Source organism: Leucopleurus acutus (genome assembly GCF_964270905.1).
Source record: "Leucopleurus acutus genome assembly, chromosome: 2".
NCBI lineage: Eukaryota > Metazoa > Chordata > Mammalia > Artiodactyla > Delphinidae > Leucopleurus > Leucopleurus acutus.
Genome location: NC_139143.1, coordinates 42,015,383 through 42,024,842, shown reverse-complemented (window position 1 = coordinate 42,024,842; position 9,460 = coordinate 42,015,383). Strand labels below are relative to the sequence as shown.

Here is a 9,460-nt window from a genome sequence, read left to right as displayed (position 1 = left end):
TATGTCATTTTTATTTATTTTTTGCGGTACGCGGGCCTCTCACTGTTGTGGCCTCTCTCTTTGCGGAGCACATGCTCCGGACGCGCAGGCTCAGCGGCCATGGCTCACGGGCGCAGCCGCTCCGCGGCATGTGGGATCTTCCCGGACCGGGGCACGAACCCGTGTCCCCTGCATCGGCAGGCGGACTCTCAACCACTGCGCCACCAGGGAAGCCCTATATGTCATTTTTAGACAAACAATTATTTGTGAAGACTTACCAAAGGGGCTTGCGCTTCAGGTACAGACTAATGAAGTAACAAAATCTGTTTATACAGTTTTCTTAGCCTTGAATTCCCTAACTCTGGTGATAAGTAAGGATGCTTTCTCTCTCCTGATATGGGGAGGATACTTTCACATGGGAGATTTATTTCCCACTTTCGGGGGAAAGAAGGGGTACAGAGTGTTTTTTTAATATCAAATGTTTTTTCCCAATGGCTGTTTCTCAAGTAACTTTAACTTAAAATAATCAATATGCCATTGTGGTATACCTTGGGGTGGCCTGCTCTGAGCCCCAACACAACTGTCCTCTGTGAAGGTTCTTAGAGGTACTTACTATGTAAGTACAGAGAATTCAAACTAAAAAGCAGTGGAATTTCTAAGCCAAGAACTCAAGATGTTAAGGTGGGCCTATGAGCTGTTAAGAGGTACTGTGACCTCTGTTTCTCACAGGAAGTCATTTCTAAGTGAGGGGCAAAATGTTTGTGCTTGTTCTCAGTTTTTCTTTTTCTTGGTTTTGTTGATAGTAGTTGTAGTAGCAATGGTCTTCATAGTGATTTACCAGCCCCTTGCTGTGTGTCAGAAGCTGAACTGAACACTTTACAAATATCATCTCATTTTAAAAAAAAATAAATTTATCTATTTATTTATTTTTGGCTGCGTTGGGTCTTCGTTGCTGCATGAGGGCTTTCTCTCATTGCGGCGAGCAGGGGCTACTCTTCGTTGTGGTGCTCGGGCCTCTCACTGCGGTGGCTTCCCTTGTTGCAGAGCACGGGCTCTAGGCATGCGGGCTTCAGTAGTTGTGGCTCACGGGCTCTAGAGCTCAGGCTCAGTAGTTGTGGCGCACAAGCTTAGTTGGTCCGCGGCATGTGGGATCTTCCCGGACCAGGGCTCGAACCGGTGTCACCTGCATTGGCAGGCGGATTCTTAACTATTGCACCACGAGGGAAGTCCCAAAACTATCATCTCATTTAATCTTCACAAAAATCTACATGGATATATCTATACCATGGAATGCTACTCAGAAATAAAAAGGAGTGAACTAGTGATACATGCAACAACTTGGATGAATCTCCACAGGATCATTCTGGGATCAAAGAAAGCCAATACCCGAAGGTTACATACTGTAAGTTTCTATTTATATAACATTCTTGAAATGACAAAATTATGGAAATGGAGAACAGATTGGTGGTTGCCAGGAGTTGGAGAGAGAGGGGTGAGAGGGAAGAAGGTATGGGTATAAAAAGGCAATATGTACACCTGAAACTAACACAGTGTTGTAAATCAACTATACTTCAATTTTAAAAAAAGGTAACATGAAGGGTTCTTGTGGTGATGGAAATATTCTAAATCTTGACTGATCAATTTCCATATCCTGGCTATGATATTATCGTACTACATGTTTTGCAAGATGTTACCATTGAGAGAAATTGGGTAAAAGGTGTTATTTCTTACAACTGCATGTGAATCCACAATTTATCTCAAAATACAAAGTTTAATCTAAATAAAATAAAGAAACTGAGCCTCGGAGTAGTTAAATAATTTCAGAGCCAGAATTCAAACCCAGCTCTGTCAGACTCCCAAGCCTGAGCGTTTCAACACTTGGCTCTATTCAAGGGAACCATGTGGGAGGACCCCACAAGCCTGCAGTTCATCACACCAGGTGGCTCACTGGTGTCATGGGCACTTTTGTTACTGGGGACTACTGTCCTGATAAGGCCATTACAGAATGGCTTGAAAGAATTATCTGGCAAGACCTGTGGGTTGGTGCTGAGGGCCAAGATTTGATAACCAGGTTTTCCCTTCCTAAGGTGTGATGTGGGAGGGACCACTCACGTGTTTGCCTTTCCACTTTTGTCTGTGGCTGTGTGTCCGCATAACTGTGCATTTTCTGTCAGTTTCTCCGTAGATATGAGCGTTTCCCGGTGGAGGGTGAGGTGATGTGTAAATTACGCACATGTGCGCAGGTCGGTGTGTACATTGGATGCACCCGTGTCAGGTCTGCGTGTGTCACACCCACATAACTTGTTTCTATTAGGTTAAACCATTTGATAATATCTCCCCCAAAGCAAAGTCGACGATTGAGCCAGGCTGTCACGAACTGGGTCTGTGTACTGTAGATAAACTGGGTAATTGGACTCTCTGCCTCCTCATCCAAAACAAACACTCACAAACCGCCCACCCCCACACTGGAGGGAGTCTAGTCCCCGTCATCTGTGTACTTGGCTCTAGTGCCCCGCTTTCCCTGAACAGTGGGCAAGGTGAGCGTCTCCCGCCGGGCCCTTTCCCTCCCCCGCAGGCCGGGCGCAGCCAGGGCTTCTGTAAAGAGGTCAGGGCTCGCTTCGCCGCGGGGCGCACGCGGGTTCCTGCACAGGTGTGGCGGCTGATGGTGGGGATGTGCGTGGAGCCGGCTCGCCGGCCTCCCCCCAACCCCACCCTCCGGCGGCGGCTCCGCTTCTCCTTCCTGCTGCTCATTTATTCTCCTCTTCTGGGTGTGTGACAGCGGTGTGCGGACCGAGGAAGGACAGAGCGCCCTCTCCCCTGCTCCCCGCGCCGCTCTCGGGTAATGCGCTGCCTGCGCCTCGCCGCCGCACTGTGTTTAAGTGGCGCGGGGGCAGGGACGGGAGTTGGCGGGGAGGGAGAGCCGGGGGAGGCAGGCGGCGGCGCCGAAAGGTGTTAACTCCTTGCTTCGCCGGGAGGCAGCCTGGCACCCTGAACCCCGGAACGCCCCCGGCCCCCCACGCGTTCCGCGGGTTTCCGACCAGCTGGCTGGGAGCGGCGGGGGACAAAGCGGTGCGGGTTTGATGCCGCCGCGGGGTGGCGCCCTCGCCGCCGCGTCTTCCCTTGAAAGTTGGCGGGGGGCTGGGAGCCCGCTCGCCCGCCCACGCCAGGAGGCCAGGGCGCCGGGCCCGGCTGCCCTTGATTCGCCCCATTCCTCCCGCAGGGCCGGGCTCGGACGCCTCCAGACAGCTGAGTCTCGAGGGACGGTGAAGCGCTGGCCGGCGTCGGGGCCCTTGCTGGGGGTCGGGCGGGAGCAGGCGAACCGGAGCGAGATGGAGGCGGCGAGAGGGGCCGCGGAGTAGCCGGCGGACCCCCGGGCTCGCACCTCCCACGGCGCTCCGCGGGGGCGCGGCGGGCGGGGTCCCCGGGGCTGCCATGGAGGTGCCCAACGTCAAGGACTTCCAGTGGAAGCGCCTGGCGCCACTGCCCAGCCGCCGGGTCTACTGCTCCCTGCTGGAAACCGGGGGGCAGGTCTATGCCATCGGGGGATGTGACGACAACGGCGTCCCCGTGGACTGCTTTGAGGTCTACTCCCCCGAGGCTGACCAGTGGACCGACCTGCGGCCCCTGCCCACAGCCCGGGCCGGGGTGGCTGTCACCGCCCTGGGGAAGCGGATCATGGTGATCGGGGGTGTGGGCACCAGTCAGCTGCCTCTGAAGGTCGTGGAGATGTACAACATCGATGAAGGCAAGTGGAAGAAGAGGAGCATGCTGCGTGAGGCCGCCATGGGCATTTCTGTCACGGCCAAAGGCGAGTGGGGCCAAGGCTGAGGGCGGGCAGAGAGAAGGGAGTGGGGTGCCACGGGGAAAGGGATGGAAGCCAGCCCTGAGTTGGAGGCCACTGTCACATTCCTGATCCCCAGTTGATCTTTACAATGGACACTGAAACTAGAGACCCGCTGGCCTTATTTCACAGATGGGAAAATTGAGACTCAGCAAGTGAAGTGTCTAGTAAATCAATATGATGCCAGAGCTCCACTCCACCCCACCAGGTTCCTCCCAGCAAACTGGGCAGGCCGGGCCAGAGGGGAGAGCCAAAGGGGGCTAGTGCAATGTCCCTGTATATCCCTTCATTCAGCGGAGTGATTGGGCCTTCCACCCACAGCACCAAATCCCCTGAAATCTTCCTTGCCAGTGCCACGACCTCCAGACACATATTTGGGGCCCTGGGGATGTTCATGCCATCCTCGTACCATCACTAGGCCCCACTGGGAGGGCTTTGGGACCTGATTCCAGGACCTTCTCACCACCATCTGCTTCCTAATCTCAGAGACACTGATGAGTGGACACCATAATGTTCCTGAGGGTCGTGCTTCTGGGGCATCTTGCCCAGGTTCACTAGGTTCTCAGGGCATGCATGTGCTGATCACGTAGCTTTGATTCTCATTTCACTTTTTCCAAGCCCATCATTTCTTTCTTTTCAGGCCTGGTACAGCCCAGAGCACAGAGGGGGCTCTGAAAGCTCTTTTGCTAAAACACACAGGGTTTTATGGAAAATGGCCCAGCAAGAGTTAGGAGACCCCAAGTTCAGATCATACAGGCTTAGTGGGATGCAACCTTCTCTCCTTCTCTTGCAAAACCATTTCAGCTGCCTGTCAGGTCTACTGTAGATCAGAAACCAGTGTTTCTTGAGTACCTGCTCTGTCCCTGGCACAGTTCTAGGTCCCAGGGAGGAGGGAAAGAGGCAGAAGATCTGATCCCTGCCTTTAGGAGCCCAGGTCTTACCAATGAAGTTCAGAGAGAGAAACTCTAACTCAAAATCCCTGAGGGCAGAGTAGCCAATGGGTAAGAAAGATGGAAGGCGTGGAGGCCCATGGGGAAATAGAAAGGGAAAGGGTAGTCCTTTATCCGCAGATCTCAATAAGTGGGGCTGAAAGATTAAGAACCAACATTTATTGATTCCTTACCATAGGTGCCTTATAGGTATGAACCCCTTTGACCCTCACAACCTGTCTGATGAGTTAAGTGCTATTACTATCTTCATTTTAGAGAGAAGCAATGTGAGGCCCAGAGAGGTTAAGTAACTTGCCCAAGGTTACGCAGCCAGCAGGTGATGGTCGAGTCTGTGCTCTTAACTATGGCATTGAATGGGTTCAACAGTTAGTTTACTAAGAATTTACACGCCTGTGTGCCACGCTTTCTAGCAGATGCTGGGGCCACAGATTAACAAATCTCAAGAACCTAACAATCTATTGAAAGAAGCATACAAAGGTTATTTCAGTAACGTGTGGCAAGTAGGGTGATGCAGGTGCCACAGGAGGTCCTGAGCCGCCGCTCTCAGCCCAGCCTTGCAGTCCAGGGACACCCAGGTGACTCTGAAAGGATAAGTAAGAATTGGGTGCAGGAATGGTAGTGTGGACTGGATGTGAGGGTTCTCAGCTGGAGGTGTGTGGGTGAAAACAGGAATAGAAGAGGTGGAGTTTGTGTAAGGTAAATTTCTCACTAGCAGGCCCCATCTCCCAGCCACAGGCTAGGGTTGGGATTTGTTTTCCCTCTTTTTAGTAAAATTGAAAAGTAGAAAGAAGTAGTACTCATCCCTGCAATCCCCTTGAAGAATGAAAGTCTCATAGAGCCAGAAGCAGTGAGGACTGGCTACTAGGAGACAGAATCCCGGGCAGGGGTGAGTCCCTGGGAAAAAGAGGGCCCTGGGGGTAGGGCTGTGTCCTTAACAGGCTGCGTGAGGTACTGGGGTGAGGCCCAGGGAGACATGGAGGCATTGCCCGTCCTCTCTGCTGCACTGTGTCACCTGAAGCCAAGAGCAGTAGAGAGTGGGGGAACTCACTTCTCTGGGCAGGGCTTCTTATAGGGGCCAGTCTTCTCTCCTCCAAAGCCTCTCCCTCATTCACCCCTAGCCCATTCAGTGCAGGGTGCCTCCTGGAGCCCAGAGCTTTCCTGTGCATGAAGGAGGATAGCCTTCCCCTATCCGGACAAGAAGGAGATGGCAGCAGGCCAGTGTCCCACAAGGCCAATGACAGCAGGGCTGACCTCATTTCCAAAGGCTCCTGCTAGGTCTAGAGAGTTCTGATCTGGGAGTTCCTGAGGAAGAGGCCACTATTGGAGGGTATCAGAGGAATACCCCTTCTCTTTGGCATCCCTCTGGCTGCCCAGGAAGGAGGAGAATGGAGGGGATGAGACCTGCAAAGGGTTGTCCAGGCCTAGACTCCACTGCAGTATACCTCTGTGAAAGTCTTAGTATTTCGGGTTTAACCGAGGGCCAGCCACCAAGGAAGGCTAAGGCATGTAGGCCTGACATGGCTTCAAGAAGACCCAGGCTTGACTGTGGCAGAAACTTTTAATGGTGCCACCAGCCCATTCTCGGGCAGAGCGGTGGTTGGGACCTAGCCGGGCTTCAGTGCTTGTATTCCAGGGGTTAACAGAGCCTGGCCATGGTAGGAGCTGAGTACGATGGGCCTGTCTCATAGTGTCTGCCGTATGGCCTTTCTCCTTAGATTACCGAGTGTACGCGGCAGGCGGGATGGGCCTGGACCTCCGTCCACACAACCACCTCCAACACTATGACATGCTCAAGGACGTGTGGGTGTCTCTAGCACCCATGCCCACCCCGAGATATGCTGCCACCTCATTCTTCCGAGGTTCCAAGATCTATGTGCTGGGTAAGAACCCATGGTTGTTGGCCCATGTCTGGCCCTTCTTCCCTCCCCCGGGTCAGTTCCTGTTGGAAGCAGTGCCTGTGTGCTGAGCATCTCCGGGGCACCGGGGGTTAATCACGCTGCCCCACCCCTCAGGGAGCTTCCTATATGATCTGATAACAGTCAGAAGGGGAAACCCAGCCCCAGTCCTCAGAGACTTACTCTTCTGCCCAACCTTCGCCCTACTCTGGCCTCCAGGGGGACGACAGTCCAAGTACGCAGTCAACGCCTTCGAGGTCTTTGACATCGAGACTCGCTCCTGGACCAAGTTCCCCAACATTCCCTGCAAGCGGGCCTTCTCCAGCTTTGTGACCCTAGACGACCGCTTGTACAGCCTGGGTGGCCTGCGGCAGGGTCGGCTCTACCAGCAGCCGAAGTTCCTCCGGACGATGGACGTGTTCGACATGGAACAGGGTAAGCTGGGCGCCAGTCCCCGGCTGCGCACCTCCCTTCTGGCTGAATCCCCCACCATCCACCCAGGCTCACTTACCCAGCTGGGTGAGCCTTTCAGAGTCTGAACACCCTTCTCCATTCAGGGCTACTCTTGGGATCAAGTTCTTTCATCTGTACAGGGTTCCCTTTGATTGGTTAGTTGTTTTTATCAAAGCCTTTTCCACCTATTGTCCATTCTTACAACGTCCAGCCAGGGCCAGGTGAGGAAGGGCTTTTTCCTGTTTTTTACTCGTGGAAAAACAGAAGGATCCTGACTCTGACGCTCTCTGCCTCTAGTCAGCCTCCTTTCCAGCTTAAAGCCCCTGAGAACAGAGGTGGGACAAGGTGATTTGTCATAAGAGATTATGGTTCCTTGGATTACAGCAAGCGTGGGAGAGGGTAGAGTATCATTTCAAACAGCAGGAGACATTGTATATGCGCTGAGCACACAGGGTAGATGGAGTGGAGATGCTGCCTAGGGTGAGAGCAGTTTGGGACTCATGTGTATTTGGAGGGGCGGGTGGTCAGCATCTAATTCTCTCTGTGTATCTCCTGCCATCACCCATGGCCTGTAGGGGGATGGCTGAAGATGGAGCGCTCATTCTTCCTTAAGAAGCGGCGGGCAGACTTTGTGGCCGGCTCTCTGAGTGGACGGGTCATAGTGGCTGGAGGACTTGGTAAGGATAGAGCTTCCGGGCTGGCACTGTGGTCTGGTGCTTGGTGGATTCTAGGCACTCTGCGTGAGCAGGAGAGGGTGCTGGCTCCTTGCACACCACCTGCCTACTGCTTTAGTCCAAAGAATTTCAAAGCACTCCCCTCCTCCCAGGCTAGATGTCGTGTCTCCATGGACGGGCCTCAGTTGCAGTCTATCTGTCCTCTTACACAGGAGAAACTGAGGCCCAGAGAGCATAAGGGACATACTGATAACCATGTGACACAGGCTTGCCAAGCACAGGTCCCTGGGCCCCTGTCCAGGAATGACTGGAGGTGAAAGTGTGGCAGGGATTGGCCTTGGTCCTCTTTCTCTTCTCGCTGGATACCCAGCTCTGTCATGGAGTAGAAAAGCAGTCTGATCAAATCAGTTATTCTAATGAATTCAGGATTTGCTGTATAAGACCTCCCAGAGATTAGGGTATTTTGAAGGCGGGACCCCAACATCAACAGGGGAGAGACAGATGGGCAGCAGAGCTTCCAGGAACCCAGAGTTTACTCAGTGTGGACAGACACCCTGTTTACCCACACAGGAAAGCAGCTTGATGTAAGCTAGACCATGTGAGCAGCTTTCTCAGTAAAGGGCAGAAGAGAGGCAGTAGTGTCTAGAAACTTCTGGTAAAAGCAGCGGTGGGGAAAGAAAGTTACTCTTGAGATGAAAAGACAGAGAAGGCAGGAAGGACAAAGCAGCTGTTTGACAAAAGGGTGGGGAAGGAGCAATTCTGTAGCCAAGGAAGTTGAGGTTGATTGGCTTCTGCTTGTGGTTCCAGAGGGGGGCGGGGAGCAAGATGGGGGGACTTTCCCGGGGCAGATTGGTGACTGGACTCCTTTGTAAGGTCCGGTTCCCTTGGCACTTTCAGGGAACCAACCCACTGTCCTGGAGACGGCAGAGGCGTTCCACCCGGGGAAGAACAAGTGGGAGGTCCTCCCCGCCATGCCCACACCCCGCTGTGCCTGCTCCAGCATCGTTGTCAAGAACTGCCTCCTGGCCGTGGGGGGCGTCAACCAGGGTCTGAGCGATGCGGTGGAAGCCCTGTGTGTCTCTGACTCCTAGCTGGCTCTGGGCCCAGCCACCGTGTCCTGGACCGGATCACCCCACTCTGGACAAGAGGAATGATCTCATCAAAGTAGTTTGGGCTGCTTCCCCGGATGCCAGCTCCTGTCAGCAGCCAGTGGGGTTAGGCCATAGGGCTCTAGGTGACCTCTCCACCTCCAAACCCTACCAATCCGAGAAAACTGTAAGAAGTCTCGATGACTCTGCCATCCCCCTTCCCCTGTTGGGGCTCAGGTGACTTCTGGGGAGAGTTCTCACTTACTGCTCAGGCAGAGAAAGGTAGGTAGCAGAAGTATATGCTACCTCCCTTCCTGTGGGTTTACCTCTCCCATCTCCAGGATAGGGGGTATGCAGGGCAGTTCTGATCCAGAGGATAGCTACTTGTAGCTGTCCTTTCCCTGGATCTGCGCTAGTCTGAAGGTCTCTTGGGATGGAAGATGGAGAAGGGTTGCGGGGTCCCAACCCCTCTTCTCTCCATTGGTCTACATCCCTTCCCCCTTTGGTGGCCAACTGTGGGCCTGCCCTGGACCTCATCGACTCAGCAAGAATTGGCCCTGAAGCTGGAGGCGGCTGATTC

At 53.6% G+C, this 9,460-nt stretch overlaps 1 protein-coding gene across 2 annotated transcripts; it reads left to right on the top strand.

Annotated features, from left to right (window-relative positions):
- Window positions 1-3,411: 3,411 nt before the first annotated feature.
- On the top strand, window positions 3,412-8,883 carry KLHDC8A (kelch domain containing 8A; the record flags this gene model as incomplete). 2 transcript variants are annotated; one of them, XM_082832603.1, is made up of 5 exons in its annotated part: window positions 3,412-3,787; window positions 6,486-6,650; window positions 6,885-7,100; window positions 7,694-7,795; window positions 8,690-8,883. In XM_082832603.1, the coding sequence occupies 5 exons, from the start codon at window positions 3,412-3,414 to the stop codon at window positions 8,881-8,883; spliced, it is 1,053 nt and encodes a 350-aa protein (XP_082688729.1). The 2 variants fall into 2 exon arrangements, with proteins under 2 accessions (XP_082688729.1, XP_082688730.1); XM_082832604.1 differs by lacking the exon at window positions 6,885-7,100.
- Between the last annotated feature and the right edge of the window lie 577 nt (window positions 8,884-9,460).